The sequence below is a fragment of the Aristolochia californica genome, unplaced genomic scaffold (genome assembly GCF_029961685.1).
Source record: "Aristolochia californica isolate CCGP_79_NKW_82.1479 unplaced genomic scaffold, dmAriCali1.0.hap1 SCAF_11, whole genome shotgun sequence".
Lineage (NCBI taxonomy): Eukaryota > Viridiplantae > Streptophyta > Magnoliopsida > Piperales > Aristolochiaceae > Aristolochia > Aristolochia californica.
In genome coordinates this window covers 2,076,515-2,094,857 of record NW_027181782.1, presented here as the reverse complement: position 1 = coordinate 2,094,857, position 18,343 = coordinate 2,076,515, and the positions used below count along the sequence as shown (strand labels likewise).

General features: G+C 39.2%; 2 protein-coding genes across 3 annotated transcripts; one reads left to right on the top strand and one right to left on the bottom strand.

Annotated features, from left to right (window-relative positions):
• The first annotated feature begins 5,585 nt into the window (after positions 1–5,585).
• LOC137944585 (glycerol-3-phosphate 2-O-acyltransferase 4-like) lies at positions 5,586–7,713 on the top strand. Its single transcript, XM_068790270.1, has 2 exons — positions 5,586–6,215; positions 6,724–7,713. Exons 1-2 carry the CDS (start codon positions 5,586–5,588, stop codon positions 7,606–7,608), a joined length of 1,515 nt encoding a protein of 504 aa, XP_068646371.1. The 3' UTR covers positions 7,609–7,713.
• Positions 7,714–8,148: 435 nt separating this feature from the next.
• Positions 8,149–17,804, bottom strand: LOC137944068 (mitogen-activated protein kinase kinase kinase YODA-like). 2 transcript variants are annotated; one of them, XM_068789580.1, is made up of 14 exons: positions 17,379–17,804; positions 14,843–15,605; positions 12,842–13,579; positions 12,589–12,669; positions 12,407–12,494; positions 12,233–12,295; positions 11,801–11,961; positions 11,646–11,721; positions 11,016–11,075; positions 10,827–10,934; positions 10,260–10,499; positions 9,913–10,004; positions 9,042–9,764; positions 8,149–8,688 (listed from the first exon to the last, which is right to left on the bottom strand). In XM_068789580.1, exons 2-13 carry the CDS (start codon positions 15,385–15,387, stop codon positions 9,257–9,259), a joined length of 2,760 nt encoding a protein of 919 aa, XP_068645681.1. In that variant the 5' UTR covers positions 15,388–15,605; positions 17,379–17,804; the 3' UTR covers positions 8,149–8,688; positions 9,042–9,256. The 2 variants fall into 2 exon arrangements, with proteins under 2 accessions (XP_068645681.1, XP_068645682.1); XM_068789581.1 differs by lacking the exon at positions 12,589–12,669 and having other exon boundaries at positions 8,150–8,688.
• Between the last annotated feature and the right edge of the window lie 539 nt (positions 17,805–18,343).

Sequence of the window (18,343 nt, the reverse complement as noted above, 5' to 3'; positions counted from 1 at the left end):
TTCGTTTCGTTTTATCTTTATTCGAAAGCTAGAGGAATTAAAAAACAGGGGTTGGGAAAAAGATTCTTTTATAACCTGGTTTGCTCATGGACCCAGTAATAGCTGTCTCTCATAAGCCGGCTATGGGCACCAGGGCCGACGCATGCAGCCAAGGAAGGCCGGACAATTCGGACAAATGGCTGTAGGGTGTTGGGCGGTTGCGTTGTCCATTTGGGAACCTTTTCTGGTTCAATAACGCCCCAAGGTCATATCTGAATCGTTTGGGGGGGGAGGGGAATTGTTTGGATGAAGCGGGCGGTTTTCAATCTCTCTCTCGTACTTATTCCCTCTCTTGGTCTCCTTCTCTCGTCTATTCTTCTTCCTTGGCCTCCGTCTCCCTTCTCCCTTGGCCTCCATCTCCCTTCTCCCTTTTATCGCTGCTGCCCCTGCTATTGTACTTGATTCTTCCCCGTGCATCGCCGTTAACACATGTAGCATTGCCTCGCCTCGTAGTACCCTAGCCAGAGTAGCTGCTTCGAACCCTCTTCTGTCATCATCAATGCTTGCATCAGTTCGCTACTACTCTTGCCGTCACCGCACTAAACCCCCTGGATATGTAAGTTGAGGGGGTTCCCCCGGCAGATTCTAAAAAAAAAAAATATCTTGCAAATCCTATTCTTAGTTGTTGTTTTTCATCGGATAATGCAATTTTGTCCGCCTTTAGTATTACTTTTCTTCCAATGCAATAATATATAAAAATATAGTGTGTTGAGTTAGTATTTGATTAAAAAAAATTTGTCTATTTATTTATTTATTTTTATTATTAATCATGTACACAATTAATTGATTCACGTAACTATTGTATTAATGTACAAGTAATTATTAAATAATATAATATCTAATTTGATTAATTAATATATTTTAATTATATATTAAATTACTTCTTCGTGTTGTAATCATGTTTGTTTTACCTAATTTCGGGTTTAAGTATTATATTTTAATTAAGTATACTATTAGAAATTATTCATTCTGTTTTTTATATTTTTTATATTTTGGGGTACTAACACTTGAAACTGTTTTCCAGTACGTATGAACTCGTCCATACTAACACCAAGTTTGAAATTGAATTTCATGTAGATGAATGAAATAATTATTCTAAAGAAAATTTTGAATACAGCCAACTTATGTGAGATTAGGTTCAAAACTTCAATTAACATAGGCTTAAGAAAACATGTCAAATCTAATAAGAAAAAATTTCAATAGAAAAACGTATTTAATCAAGAGTAAACATATCTAATCAAGAATGTGTTTATGCCAGTTGAAAAAAAAAATTAACTCAATTATTCTAGAACTACCAAAGTTTAAAAGGCATAGAAAAAATAGGAACAGGACACAATAGAAAACTTTCTATTGAAAAAAGTGGTTAAAATGGTAAATATTATTTCAATGGAAATCGCTTCTCTCTCCTTAAACATAAAATTCTAATAACAACATGAAATTCATTATAAATTAAACGGAAGTTAAATCATACCTCCTTCCATACTCTTCAAATTCCATTCTGTGTTCGGCGCTTCCGATCTCTAAACACTCATGGCGATGGCTCAACTGAAGGGGCTTGAGTGACGAGACAGGAGACCGAAAACCACTCTCGAAGCCAACCTCCCATCAAGGTTATTCATGGCTTCGTGTTACCGAGGGAGTTGCAACTTCCGAAAGTTTGAGACCACATTAATAAGAAAACCGTTTCTCATAAAAACAATTAATAACCAAAAGGTCTTTCAGATGCGAACGAGTTGGGGTCTCCATTTTTATTGCCTTGACATGCAGAATGATTCTTCTGGGGCCAAAGACGGAGAAGGCGATAGAAAATTCTAACTCATTAGACGGACAAGGGCAATAAATAACAAAGGATTGAAAAAGCAACTAACGAAATCCATGGAGAAGAAGTCACAGTGGAAATTACAAAGGAATCGATGGAAGAAGGGGGGAGATGGGTGCTGTGAAATCACTGTGAACGTTGAAGAAAAGGATAATAATGGTGGCAGGGCGTTTTATGTAGAATGAGTCCAAGCATCTGTAGGGAGATGGGATTTTCCGAACCAAGGGTGTAGTAGAAATGGCTTATCTTGAGAGTTGATTCAGCAGATGTGTTCTTAAACGCAACTCCGAGTCTTCTCCATGGATAAAGGAGTTGAGAAACTAGGGATATTTGAATCAAAAAGCCATTTACGATGATTCTATTAACAGATATTTTTATGATATTTACTAGCTAAAGTTTAAGTTACCTACTGAAATCGAATGGCAGAAGAATATTTTTGACATCAATGATACATGAGCTTTGGTATTATAATTGCATGATACCATTGTATGCCACATCATCATAGCAATCTACATTTTGTATGCCATGTCAGCACGACACATCATCATGCACCAAGTAAGAATTTTGAAAAAATTTAAAACATAAAAAAAAATTACTAATTATTTTTAAATTAGAAATGTCTTAAATCAATAAAAAAATGTATTAAACATGTTAGAAGAAGAATTTTTATTTAATGAATATACTTATTTTATATTTTATTATTGTAAACATAAGGTAATAAAACGTGTACCAATAAATTAGATTTTAAAACACTAAAATAATTTTTCAATTAAAAAATATTTTAAATCAATAATAAAGGTGTTAAATAGGTAAGAATAATTTTTTTAATTAATTAATATACGAATTTTATATTTTTTATTATAAAAATAAGGTAGTAAAATATGTACCAACAAATAAAATTTTAAAAACTAAATTATGTTTTACTAAATATTGTATTAAATTAAATAATATCTTAAAATGATAATGTAAGGTATTAATTACATAAAAATATTTTTAAATAATTAATAATCAAAAAATTTTATTTTTTATTATATTAAAGTGAAGGTAATGAAATGGAAGGTGTAAGATTTTTAAAACCAGGAATTAATAATTTTAAATTAAAAATAACTTAACTCAATCATAAAAAGAACATGGGAGAAAAAAGGTTAGTTGACATGAAGGGCTTACGTGACGCTCGATGATGTGTCATGATGATGTGGCATCTTACGTGAATGATGATGTGCCATTTTGATGATGTGGTGGCTGTCATGTCATTAGGCTCTTCGGGTGCTAATGTGGTGTGATGATGTGACACCACGTAAGCGGTCTAAACTTACATATCATCTTTGACTAAACACTTATGCAATTGATCGGTCAAAGTTGGGTATTTATGCTATTATTTAAAAAAATTAGGTAATAAAATAAAATTTCCTTCTTTTACAGTAATCTAAATTTTCAACAATATTTTGTCATAACCTCTAATTGAAATATTGGGATTGTCTTGTTCAAACATTGTTGAGATCAAAATTGATAGTCTACTTGTGAGATGAATTCTTATAAGTATAAGCAACCATTTATGAATCTTTCCCTCTCTCTCGTTATCTATCAATCTAGCTATGTAGCTATTTGTAATTAAACTAGATAAACCGACTGCATCCATCAGTTTTCACACAAAAAGGGTTCTTCATTGCATGAAAATATAATATCCCAGCTCATTCAGTTGGGTTCTTATAGATAAGAGATAAACATAATCCCTTCGTTTATCGGATAAGATCCCATTGGATTTATCCGATATTGTATTTATCTTCTCATGTAAAACTTGTCTTTTTTATTTAAAATTGTATAAATACCACCTTTAATCAATTATAAAGATGTGATACAACTCATTCTCTAATGTAATTCAGTTAAATATCTAACATGGTATCAGAGCAAATCGATCTTCTGCATCTGTCATCCCTTTTTTTTTTAGTTTCCTCTGCATGTCCACCCATAACTCACTCTCTGCCACACCCTCCCAAGCTGAACCAACCGAACGATGCGCTCTCGGTTTTATCCACCTCTTCCTCTCCCCCTTCGCTATCGACATTAAGAAAAAAAAATCTCGTCGTATTGATCGTCATCAGAGCAGGAGCAATTTTCAACTTCTTCCTACTTCAACCACATGGCCTCCATTCTCCACGACTTCATTATCCTTTTCGTTATCATCACCGGCTTCACCCATTCCCACGCCTCTAACCTCTCCAACTTCACGCTTTCCGGCCCCCACGGTACCTTCAAAGCCTGTTTCGCCCTCTTCTTCGCCTATGTTGACTTCGACTCTATCGCCACCATGGCGGAGATCAAGATCCCCAGCCAAGACATTCACATAGCTCTCATTGGCCCCATGTCAATCATCACCGTTGTCCCTGGTCCAACACCGTTTTTTCTGCCACTTCATCTTTCCTCACCATATATTGTCGTCGCCGGTGAAACCTTGTGCCCCTTCCATGCCTTTCTCTCCTTCTTCTGTGTCTCCATATCTGCAAATCCCGTCTTACCAAAGGTGAAACCCTCTATTGCATCTTACTCCTCGGCTTCTATTCTAAATTGTATAAATACGGCCCTTAATCAATTGCAAAGGTGTGATTCACTTTAATATATAACACTTAACTGTGATTCAGTTCATCGTATAATGTGGTTCACTTTAATATATAACACTTATTTATAAGCTAGACTCTTAGTGAAATTGCAAAAGCCAGATTTCACCAATATCGTCACAGTTAGAACTTATATCAACTTATATCACCTCACAAATTTACTTGTCACAGCAGAGATGGTGTTTCCCAAGAGATACATCCAGAGTTATCGTCTCACCTACTCAGGCACGGCTCACCTAAAAAAAAAAACAGGAAAGTGCCCTCTCACGACAGTCAAAGACCACAGCATGCATGTCTTTGAAGCACAGACCCATGAAGGAATAGTGGCCAAAAGGGTAGAGAGAGAGAGTTAGGTTTAGGGCATTGGGCTGTGATCTACTTCTTATCAACTGTCTTCTTGGACGCAGAATTCAATAACCCCTAACCACTCCTACCAAATCGCTGGAGACGGAGAGAAGGAGAGATGTCTGTGTTGGGATCGGTACAACGCTCAGAGGTAGCAGAATTCATACTCTATTTGTAAAAGAACAATCGCGACGTTATGCAGTCTATATTTGAAAAATTAGAAAGGAAAATTTGCAGAGTTAAGTACGTAAGCCAAGGCAATAATATAAGAAGATACAGCATCGTTTGCCACACAAGGGGGATGATCTTCACCTCTGACAAACATGAATGGGTTCATCAATTCATTGTGGTTTTCTTTTTTTGTCTTTTTTTTAAATATAAATGTCAAAGAAAGAACGTATCATTTTCTTCGCCAATTTCTTGACAATTCGGAAAGAGAAAAAACTGAATTAAGGGAGAGTTCTTAAATTTTCGGGGAGAGAGAGGGAGAAACACAATTTGGCCACCCAAAAACGGCATTTCTACACCAGACCATCCCTTCGTGTCAGCTGATCAGTGTAGGTTTGACAAACTCGGAATGACCCAGAAAAAAATAATTTGCCATTAACGTCATCTAAAGAAGCCATTAGTTTCACATTAACGAATTAACCCGTCTCCACCATCTCCAATTTAAACCGCTCCCTCCATTCATTCTTCCGGTCCCTCTCTCTTCTATGCGAGAGCAGCTTTCTGATCGTTCTCTCTCCGAAGCGTCTGCAAGCAAAGCCATGTCCCCTCCACCACCCAGCCCCTTCCCGTCAATCACCACCTGCGACCCCACGAACAGAGAAGCCCACTCCATCGCGGCCGATCTCGACGGGACCCTCCTCATCTCCCGTTCATCCTTCCCTTACTTCCTCCTCATCGCCATCGAAGCCGGCAGCCTCCTCCGCGGCGCCCTCCTCCTTCTCCTCTCCCCGACCATCTACATCCTCTACAGATGCTTCTCCGAGTCGCTGGCCATTCAGTTGATGATCTTCGTCTCCGTCGCGGGCCTCAAATTCCGAGACCTGCAGCTGGCGGCAAGGGCGGTGCTTCCGAAGTTCTACGCAGGGGCCGTGAGGGAGGAGAGCTGGCGGGTGTTCAGCCGCTGCGGCGGCCGGAGAGTGATAGTGACGGCGAACCCGACGTTCATGGTGGAGCCGTTCGTGAAGGAATTTCTAGGGGCAGACACGGTGCTGGGAACGGAGATGGAGGTGGATGGTCGAACGGGGAGAGCCACGGGATTTGTTAAAAAGCCTGGGGTGTTGGTGGGAGAGAAGAAAATGTGGGCCCTCGAGATGGAGTTTGGGGAAGATCTGCCGCATTTGGCGATCGGAGATCGTGAATCGGATCACGACTTCATGGCCGTCTGCAAGGTTTTCTTTTTCTTTTCTTTTTTTCTTACTTTTAAAAAAATAATTTTTTTATTAACATATTATTTATTTATATAAAAATGGTACTTCTTTTTGTAAAAATATTTATGTCTATATTCAAGACTTCTTGAACGTACGGCAGAGACACTTTTACCAAAACATGCAAAACGTTATCTTCAGTCATTTGATCATGATCATCGGCTATCTCAACCATCCGACAATGATCAAACGGTTGAGATAACATTTTAGTTTCGGCACCAAATGGTTTTTCATATTGTTGTTTCATAGATTGAAACAGCAACAATAAATGCCAAATAGGGTATTTTTGTCATTACATATGTTTTTTTTGTCAATTCTCTAATTTGATTGATATTTTCCCCGCCATTTGCATTTTGTAGAATAAAGAAGAAAACAATTTTAATTTGAAATAACGAAAATGGCCATGCATAAAGGATGTATTCGCCATGCACTCCTTTTTTTATTGAACTATGAGGTGTGAAATGTGATGCAGGAAGCTTACATGGTCCACCCGGACCCGACGGCGACCCCGGTTCCTGAAGACCGACTGAACCGTCCGGTGATCTTCCACGACGGACGGTTTGTCCAACGGCCGAGCCCGTTGACGGCCTTCCTCACCTTCCTCTGGATTCCCATCGGCGTCGTCCTCGCCCTCCTCCGCATCTACGTCAACCTCCCCCTCCGCGGTGCCATCGTCCGCCACTCCTACCGCCTCCTCGGCATCAAACTCCTCATCCGCGGCACCCCTCCTGACCCCCCCTCTCCCGGTTCCCTCGGCAACCTCTACGTCTGCAACCACCGCACCATGCTCGACCCCATCATCATCTCCATCGCCCTCAACCGCAAGGTCTCCTGCGTCACCTACAGCCTCGGTCGCTTCTCCGAGCTTATCAGCCCTCTCCGCGCGGTCCCCCTCACCCGCGACCGCGCCGCCGACGCAGCCCGGATAGCCGCCCTCCTGCGCGACGGCGACCTCGTCATCTGCCCTGAGGGGACCACCTGCAGGGAACCCTTCCTGCTCCGGTTCAGCGCGTTGTTCGCGGAGCTCAGCGACCGCATCGTCCCCGTCGCCGTCGAGGCAAAGATGAGCATGTTCCAGGGGACGACGGTGAAGGGGTGGAAGTCAATGGACCCGTACTTCTTCTTCATGAATCCGAGGCCGCAGTACCAGGTGACGTTCCTGGACCCGCTGCCGGAGGAGCTGACCTGCAAGGGAGGGAAGTCGGCCATTGAAGTGGCGAACCATGTGCAGAGGCTGCTGGGAGGGGCCTTGGGATTTGAATGCACTTCCCTCACCAGGAAGGATAAGTACATGATGCTGGCTGGCTACGATGGAAACGTGGATTCCAAGAAGAAGAAGAAGCAAAGAGAAGAGTAGATTGAGAGTCTTTGAGTGAACATCTCGTGTTCCAGAAAGAAGTCTAACTAGGTGTTTTACTTTACTCTTTGCTTTTCTTCTGTTAATGGTGTTCTAGATCTTTTCAAGAAAAATAAAAAATAAAAAAAGGGGGTCGTAGACTAGTTATAAGTCTCATCCATCCCCTTCGGATATCTAAAGCAAGCAATAGTGTCTCCAACAATAGTTGCTCAGGGATCTCTTCTGAGTTTGAGCTCAGATCTTCTACAAACATGGCTACATAGAAAAATATGAAGGTATTTTTAAGTGCAAAAGGTAAGAAGAGAAAGGTTTAAGAGAGAGAATGAGAAGGAGAGAGCAAGCCTCGTTTTCCTGTATTTGAGTCCTGTTAGAGCTTTGATGAGACTTCCAACACTGACTGCAAAACGGTTTGTAACAGTTCCTGCACCTGATTTGTTATAAAAATTTTAGAGCTGCACCGAAATCTTTCATTATGTATAAGAACTTTGGGTTAAAAACTCAGTCAATCTGGGTTCGTTTGTAAGTACAAAATTGAATCAACTGATTCGCCCCGGTTATAAAATTTAGATCTGCACCTAATCTTTTCCATTACATTATTTTTATTCCTACACCTCATCAGTTGCTATTTTCATCATTCAATATCAGAAAGAAACGACACCGCTGAACACAGCACACAGAACACAGAACACAGGACAAGGCAGCTAGAATTTTCTTCAATTTCCTGCAGAAATGTACATACAACAACATATCAGGAAGAACAGTTCATAACAGCTACACAAGGGCCCACTTTCTCTATAACAAATTACTAATTAGTTTAGGGCTCCACAGACCCAGATGTGCCTTCCCTGCCGCCAAATCTGGAACCATTGAAATTCAGTTCTTCAGCATCTGTACATGGCCACAGACCAAAAAAACAAAATAGGTCGCCCAAATCCTGCTAAACTCCCAAACTAAGTCGTTTCCTTTTCTTCTCTCTTCTATGTGGTTTTAAAAATACACAGTTCGTTGATTACCATGAACTGTAGGTATTTTTAATGCAAGAAATTTGTGGATTATGCATCATGAGAAGCCATTTCCCCCCTACACAAACACAAATGACCAAAAATCAATCAGTAAAAACGAATGATATTTAACAAAAAGCTGGGTTGAAAAGACTAGGTTGCTATTTCTAAACATATAATTGAATCAATGGGAAGGTATAGTCCAATCAAAGATATAGCACAATGTATCATAAAGAACCAAAACATTAAAAGATAGAACTGCCGTTAACCATAAGCAGAGATCGAGAAAACATATAAGCCAAAAGAAACAAATAAACAAATCACACGCAAAATTCAATGATATACCAGTAACAGGCAACCAAAAAAAAAGAAAAAGAAAAATAAATGCTTCAAAGCAGATTCAAACTGAATGCTAAACATAGAAGGGCTTACCGTATTGTAGAGATGGACAGGAGAGCCATAAATCACACTTCTTCAGCCACCATAGCTTCATATGATCCAATTTTATTCCACGTTTACCACTTTTGTGTGGGTCCTTATTGTACAAAATGGTTTTTCTCAATAGCCTTAGCCATAAGTAATGAAGCCAACCGCACCATAATCAACAAAATAATAAAATTATCCTCAAGGCTGCGGGCTATGTGAAATCATATACCACTAGCACGGCAGAGAGATGGTGAACTAGGACTGAGATCAAGTGAAGGGTTTGACTTCACATGATCCCTTAATAGCTGTTGGGACACACGGTCCGCCAACACTGATTGCCCATCATACAACTCTCCATGGGTTGACCTCCCAAAATGCTTCCCAAGAATGTCATTTTCTGCTGCCATGAGTTCCCTAAAGGCATGAGAGTGGGGCCGAAATATGTCAGGATTGGGTTCATGGTAGCTGGATCCATTGGCGTATGGGCTGTTAGGAGATCTGGGCATGCTGCTGTATCCTTCATGGAGATATACCGACTGCTTAAGGTGATGGAATGGAAGAGCTCCATTGCCCCCAGTAAGAGGGGTGGATGAACCAGAAGTAGTTCTGGGGCTTGAAATGGGTGAAGGAGAGGTCCTCCCATTAATCTGTTGAGTGGATCTGGACTGAAAAAGGGGACTTCCTATAGGAGATACAGGACATGAAATGTTCCTCGGCATGCCGTTGTCACTGTTGGTCAAAACAGGAATTGTAAGGACATTCTTAGTAGAAAAATGAAGAGAAATAAAGCCTGGTTTGCAATCATCCCATACACAACCATGACAAATGATTAAGTCACCCACAACAAATGAGAGAGAGAGAGAGAGAGTATTTGGACCTGGATGCTTGGTATGTTCTCCCAACTCTAGGTTGATGGAGTGCAAGCCCTTCCATATCCAAGGAGGAGAGATTCCTTGCATGACTGATGCCCTGAATAAAGATCACACTCGTGGTGTATTAAATTCCAACCAAAATAACCTTATAGCCAACAGCATAATCTTATAAGGCACATTGCCAAGAGTTTCTTATAATGAACTCAAGTACCAGAGTAAAGTTTCTCAACTCCCTTTTAAGGAAGCAGAGGACAACATTGTTTGCACAGCCTAGCTGTTTGGTATTTGCTTGCATACTTAGGCAGCAGGATAACACTCAAAGGCAATCGGAAGATTAAAAAAATTCTTATACCGTGGATCTAACTCCATTTGAAACTGTAGGAGATACTTCTACAGGTTCAGGACCTGGAATGGGCCTTTCCAGTGGAGCAGCATTTTTCACGAAAGAGTGATCCAAAAGCTGAGCAGCAGTAGGACGGTGCTGGGGATCGCGTTTTAAACACAGCCTTACAAAATCCCTGCCTTCATCTGATAGATGATCAGGAATAGGTGGAAGGTCCTTACTATTCCCAATTTTAAACATTGCAGCAACCTACATGAAAACACAAATTAATAGTAAAGCAGTAAGTTTTCACAATAGGCAGCAGTTAGACACAATACAATAAGAACCAACTATTGGATCTATCAAATATATAAGACAAGAAATCAGTATATTGTGGATCCATACAAACAAAACATCAGCCAGGCTCCCAGATTTACCACTTTGCCAAAAAAACTAGCATAATAGTTTTAAATATGCTGATCTCATGATGCTCTAAAAAGCAGTAGGGTATTTCATCCGCAGTTATTGTCCAAGTAGAGAGAGGTAAAAAAAAAAAACGAGCATACAAAAAGTTTTAAACACTCAAAGTTTACTAACCCCTTCAAATTGGCTCCAAGGTGGTTTTGTTGTAGCCATTTCTATAACAGTACATCCAAGACTCCATATATCCACAGCTAGGTTACAGCCATTTGAATTTTTTATTACCTGATAAGCATAAGTCAGAAATGTAGGACTTTCAAAGAGCTAATAATAACTCACACATACAACAGCAGAAATAGTGCTGACCTCAGGTGCCATCCAGTAGGGACTCCCTTTGAAAGATAATGGACACGATTGACCTGTAATCTGATAAATAGCCAAGAAAATATATGAGAAACAAGCAAGACTACACAGATCCCAAAATGGCTCCATATTTGAGCGGTAAGAACAATCCAATACTTTTAAATATTATATTTTTCCATAAATTCATCTTGGACTATACTTCCTAAAGAGTCGATCATTATATCCATTCACCTTGATCTCCTAACAGGACCTTGTAGCAGGGAACTCCATCCCTAACAATTAGTCCTTTCTGGTTGTTACTTAAAACCATAGTAGGAGTATTATATTTTCTTTTTCTCTTTTTTTTTTATAAACCTTTCCCTTGAGAGGTTAAGTGGAGCAAGAACTGACATTATAGAAATCATGCACAACTAGAAATCTTGCACAGTCCCATAGAAAACTAAATGTAAAGCATCAAAATCTGTATCTTTTAAAGCTTCAGAAATCACTTTTACTCCATGGATTTACGTTCTGGTTAACATAAGTGCTCCCCCAGCGCACAGGTTCACTCTTAAGTGGGCAACTCAGTCAATCAGATCCATTCCCCCTGAACCAAGGCACAGATGATTGTTCATCAGAAGGCAAGAAACTTACATGTTTGGCCATTCCAAAGTCAGCCAGCTTAACACGACCATTAGGATCAACCAGTATATTTGCACCCTTGATATCCCTGGATAAATAAACCAGATAAAAATCAAAAACTAGAACAAAGGAAATCAGAATTTGACGAGAATTGTTTGTTTAACAACCTATGCACTGTATTTTTAGCATGCAGATACGCAAGGCCTGAGAGGATTTGTTGAGTATAACTACGAATTGCATGTTCACCAAGCTGACCATACTCTTGGAGAAGCTTATGGATAGATCCACCAGACACATACTCCAAGTAAATATACAATTTGTCATCAACCTGATAACAAGTACAGATGCAATTAACCCGTTAAGAAGACTTTGAAACTCTTTGGCTTAGAAGATAAATTTCACAGACCAATTTTGAGAAAAAATAACAAAAACATCCTAAACTTGAACAAAAGTAATATCAAAGAGGTTGAAGTGTTGAATCACTCTTAAGCAAAAGCTTGATAAGTCAAGTAACACATGAATGTAAGATGTGACAAATGATATTCAGTCAATCACATCAAACTAAAATTAGGCAATTTAATGCATCTTATGAAGCTTACTGTTTCAGATCCATAATACTGCACAATATTCTGATGTCGCAGGCGGCTCAACAGAGATATTTCCTGCAAAGCAACAACTAAATAAGATACAATAATTTCCAGAATAAACAGAGGTAGAAGATTAGCAAAATTATGGTGGAAACTTCCAATTATCCAATTGGAAACATCACTTACTTGCATCAACTGCTTGGCACTTTCTTTTGACTTAGCATCATCAGAAAACAGTGTAACCTCCTTCATTGCACACATTTCACCACTTTCACTAAGACCAAGACAAACCAATAAGGAAGATAATCCAGCACAACAATGGAATGCATTTAACCCAAATTAGACATGTCCCCTCTTGAAATCCTCACTTTCCAAAAATGCAAGAAGATATGAAGAAGCATGGCGCACAACCGTTATGTAAAAAGACAGACCATAAGCTAGGCATGAACCTGCAGTGACTTCAAAGCATTCCACATGAATCTTAATGATTCAAGCAAATAACAGTAACTATAAAATTCAATAGCATTACCAGAAATACAACTCTAACTGCAACAACCAGAATATAAAGCTTGTCTGGTGTTAAATATTCCAGAAGGAAATAAGTAACAGAAGAGAACCAACCTGTTAAAACCTACATAAACATGCCCAAAAGTTCCTCTTCCAAGAAGCTTCCCCTTCTTCCAGCGTGATCCAGGGCTTGTTGGATTCTCAGCCCTTCCTGGACTCCTTGGAAGTGATGGTGACGTCGTAGCTGCTGAATTTGACAGAGAAAAAGGAGAGGAATTGGAAATCGTGATTGGAGGAAGAGGTAATCTGTGACTTTGTTGCTTTCCATCATCAGGCCAGCTGGTAGGAGATTCAGGACCACCTGCCCGAGGATGCAATGGAGTGACAGCCCCACTGTGTATTCTAGAACTGGGGCCAGGACTAGTCATTCTTGGGCTTGGTATGGGAGAACACTCAGGACTACCCCTGCTGTGCTGCCAGAATAATTGCCCAGACAAATCCCCACCCATTGAATTGTGTCCAGAATTATGTCCTGAACCAGGACTAGAGCATTGACCAGACCCCAGTAGGCTAACATCAGGGTAAGGCCTCGATGACCAGAAACCACAGCCAGCAATTTGCTCATGGCAAACAACTCTCATAGGGCTTCGAGAAGGACTTGACATAGAACTGTCTGGAGCGCTTCCAAGGCCAAATGTATTGTGAAGAGGAATCTGCAGATTTGATGGATAATGGCTCAGCCCTTGTTTGGGAGATGAAGAGCGGCTCCGGTTGTTGAATAACATAGCTGGCTTCAGTGTCTCCTTTGAGTTCTTTCGAGTGATTACTGGAGATGGATCCTTGTACATAACGCTACAGTAGAACAGAAAAATTAGAGATAATATAAAAATATGACCATAGCAATGAAAAAGAAAAAAGAAAACTCAAAACAAGAGGACCACGGCACATTCACAGAATCCAGTTGACTCCTAGAACTAGTACAACAGAAGGAACTTCAAATGTCAATAAATTGCCATAGTTGAGAAATACATGAAAAATAAAAAAACTTACAGATTTTTCAAACACACACTTCCCTAGAAAATAGCATTTTTACACAAACCACTTGAAAAATCCCTAGAGACACACGCACATCTGATGTGCAACCCACTCAACCAGTATCTTCTTGAGATGGGATACCGCAAGCCCTTATATAAATGAGATAACTGTTATTTTCATGGCCAAGTCTTTCTTTTAGCCAGCTGATTTAAATTAGACTGGCAGAAGGTGACAGCAAATAAGTATAGACCCACACAAAGAATATATGAAAATTGATTTTTGTGACTATAAAAATAAAATATCCTAAAGCAGATAAATACAAAGAAATAAATGGGGAATTGCAATTTCTTAAGCCAAATAACAAAGCTTTTTAAGATCAAGAATATTATGGTACCAACAAGATCGTTTACATGCATGCTGCAAAGAGGTTCCCTAAAGAATAAAAAATTACAAAAAAAATCATTTTAGTCTATTTTTAGTTTAATTTAATGCATCAAGAAAAGATAAAATTAAAAGCTATATTATCCCTTTGTATGAAATTGACTCACTAGAACAACAATGTTTATGGCAGGCCTATACATGATGCAGAAACTGCTCAGTCAGCCCCACAAGAGAATAGGGAAGCACTAATTAAAGCAGAGATCCCACCATAGATGAGAAGGTCCTAAATTGAAAAAAGAGAAGATATGTGACACATAATATCAGTTATCACAAAGGGGAAAAAAGGAAGATGGTGAGTCACAATACCCACTCTTAGGAATATAATTATCTTTTCCTGATTCGAGTTTAAGTTAATAACCAGACGTAGACATCAACATAATGTTTGATATATCCATGATATTTCAGGGAGAGCACATAAATAGCTTTCATTTCAGAGCCTGAGGAAAATTAACTATTTCCCAGTAATCTCTTGATATTCTCAACATGTTTATTAATTAGAAATGCAGTAAATTCTTCGGCTTTGTTCATCAGCTCACAACCCCTTCAACATTTTCAGGGGTCATATAAATATAAGAGAGTGAAGACACAATCTACTGTACGTATTGCTCGAGATTGAAAGAACCAATAGTAAGAACTCACCTCGTAGGACTATTTGCAACAGTCTTTATCACATTTTCATAATCATTTCCTCGAGGACTAAGAATTCTGGAATCTATAGGATCATCACTGTCAATGGAACTACCACTAGAAACCGAAGCAGTGGCAAGATCTCCATCCACATCTGCACCCTCAGGCCTCTGCAGGCTGCGGTCAGGCTTTGGAAGAGGCAAATTCACCTTTCTACATTTCTCTGTGCCTGGTCTTGAGAGACTAATCCCTGAAGCAGTTCGACCGAATGTTGAGTGGATCCCAGGAAGTGGAAGTGGCTGTGCATGAGGCCTTTCTGCAAAACTTTGACAGCGAGATACTTGTGTAGATGGTGACGGTGACCTTGATTGTGCTCGCGAGCGAGAATCCTTTTCAAAGAGTGCATCAGCATTGCGTCTTCGGGAGCCAGCTGATTTGATGTTACCCTTGTCATCAGAAGGGATCTTGAACTTCCGATGTAATGTGTCAATAAATGTTTCTTTGTTTGACTTTTTCTTCACTTCTTTGGATGAGGACTTGCCCCACCATGAAGGCATGATTTGTTTTTACAGGGCCTGAAAAAAAGAGTGAAGTCCCTCCAACTCTAATGCATAGTTAAACCACAGAGAATAGCCCACAGACGTAGGAAACTACATGAACAATGATCTTCTTCTGACAAACTGAACCTTTAAAGTGGTAACCCACACCAGCGCACAGATTTCCAAGTCAATCATGCATGCATTTCAGAAAAAAAGGGTATAGGCCTCCACATAACCTGAACAGTAAGATTATAATAACATATAAAAATTATAACAACAGAATAAAAAAAAAGACCACAATAATACTTCTTATCACAGTTAACACAAAATGGTAATTGAAGGCATAAGAAAGTAATTTTGAAAAGGAAATGCTAGCAGGTGAATCTGCTGTGCCCAGACCAAGATAAAGTATAGGAGGTAGGACAACAGTTGTCAATAAGGTAGTACATTCTGCAAACAATGGCTCAGGTTAGATCTAAATCAAACCAGTATTATTCAAGCATGGATATTGCATGTACATGTAACCTCAACAACCAACATGAAAAAATATAAGCAAGCTATTTTGGTGCTATCATTTATTGCTCTTCTTTCATCTCTTTCCTTTTTGTTTTCCTAGAGGCACATTTCACTAAAGAGCAGAGCTACACAACAGAAGAGGGGGGCTGCCTTCATTCGTCTCTTCCCTTCCTGCATCTCTCATCTTCATCAATTATATTTCACTTAATAAAAACCTCTGAAGAGCCAGATAAGGCAACTTTTTAAGTAAAATACATTAAGTCATCTGCTTATGTGACGTCTGAACCCAAAGCAAGGTATCATACCGAGTCCAAATACGACATTTAAATCTGGCTAGTTAACATAATCAGGCCAGAAATCACCAGTACCCATCAATACATTCAAATCACATATGAGAACAGGCTTCCACAGCAGCCATGTAATTTTTCTCTAAATAATTATAGCACCATTTAACTCTTTTGACAAGATTCTAAAAGCACCAGTCTGCACTGCCCAAGAAAAAGTACTCTTTTTCCATGACAAACATTGAATTGCACAATAGTCTCCAAAGCAGGATCCTTAGAGATGAAACTTTACCCTTAAAAAATTCTTTCATATACCATATATTTTTCAATTAAAAAGGACTCATTGTTCTCAATTTCAAGAGCACTGATCACTTCTTTCTTTATTAAATTCAAATGCATAATCATCACAAAAATTGTAATAAAAAAATAGTTTATAAGTTTGGAAGCTAAATAAAGAAGCAAGTAAAAGACCTAGTAAAAGATTGCAAACAGGCCCTAATAAAGACGAAACAAAGGACGAAGATTGACATGTGCAGCCTCAGTAAAAACATCAAAACATATCACCTACTTTACAAAAATCCACCGACAGGTTTTTAAATATGTGCCCATTCCACAAGACAGTCCGAATTATTGTACCATTTGTAAGATGACTAGAGTAGAACCAATAAAACATGGTCAATATGATGCCTTTTCCACCGATCATACAGCCCAAACTGTCATCAGATTACCACCTTATTTAGAAATAAAGATATTTGCATACATTTGAGAATTCATGTTGTTTCACAGTACAGAGCCGAAAATTTTTTTTGTTGAATGTAAAGGAAAAATGTAATTTGAATGGAAACAAAAATAGCAAAAAGCAAAATAGACGGACATTGCGCGCACATGTTAAGAAAATTCACTATCTTTCTCCAACAAAAAACGAATTCACCACTTTCCCACGGTCAATCATTCAAACGAACAACATTTAGCACAGTCTCCAATCATTTCCAGAGAATCTCCCATCAAAAGAAACGGAGAATCACCCAACAACGTGGAGACCACACATTCCTAATGAGCATCGATCTATAACAACACAAACACCCAAAAAGCCGACCTTCCATCCCAGATCTAAAAAACGACAACTTACAGTAGACATCCAAACAAGAAAAAAAGAAAGACGAAAAGCACTTAAAAGACCAAAAATAACACGACAAGATTGCAACTCACCTTCACAGCCCTGCATCGATAAAATCTTCCAAAAAGAGAGTTACACCACCCTCTTGCCTCCATCAAACATCAAACCTCACGAGTCACACGACAGTACTCCCTTCCAAATTCAACTCCTCATCGACGCCGAGCTCTCAGAACCCCGTCATGAACATGAAACAAAACCCAAAACCGAAGGAAAAGCCAGACATCACTTCCAGATTTCTCCCCAGCAATTCGAATATCAGGTAAAGAGATCAAACCCTAGAAACCTCACAAAATGGGGAGTGAAAAACGGATGAAATTTCAAGCCACTGGCATTTCCCTTTGTGGAGATCCTACGCATTACCTCCCGAGCCAAAAAGCACAAAGCTAACGATACAGAGAATGAGATCGACAGCTCCAGAGAGAGACAGGAAAGAGAGTGTGTCTGTGCTCGGAAGGAAAATGGAGTTGTCTGAGAGTGGATTATAATATAATAAAACAAGGGAATATAATAAGTGGAGGGAGTAAAATATTCGGAAACTTGGTGTATGCGCTTTAGATGGTCTAGAAGAACAGATTTCATTACACGAAATCTAGGAAATGTGTCTCGTAGTTCGGCCGTGTAAAGGAGTCCGATGGCGACGGATGTAATTCCCATTTTACCCTCTGGAAGATAATTACTGTGAAATCTTTCAAGGGTAAAAACATGATTTCCTTTAGGCAAAAGGTCAGGCTTTGATTGAAAAGCTATGGAAAGCTATGGTGTGGAAGTTTGGAACTTGGGAAGTCTATGGTTTAAATTGAAGAATGTGACAAGCCATTTGTTCATGGGGGTTGAGGTGAAGAGTTCACAACTTGACCCTAGCCTAGTCATAATAATGGGTTTGATTGGGTTGCCAGTGGCACACTTGAGATGGATTGAACTCTCAAAGTTGATCTTAATTTTTTCAATTTTCACTTGATTCATATTTTATGTCAATTTTAATTTTTAAACTTAGATT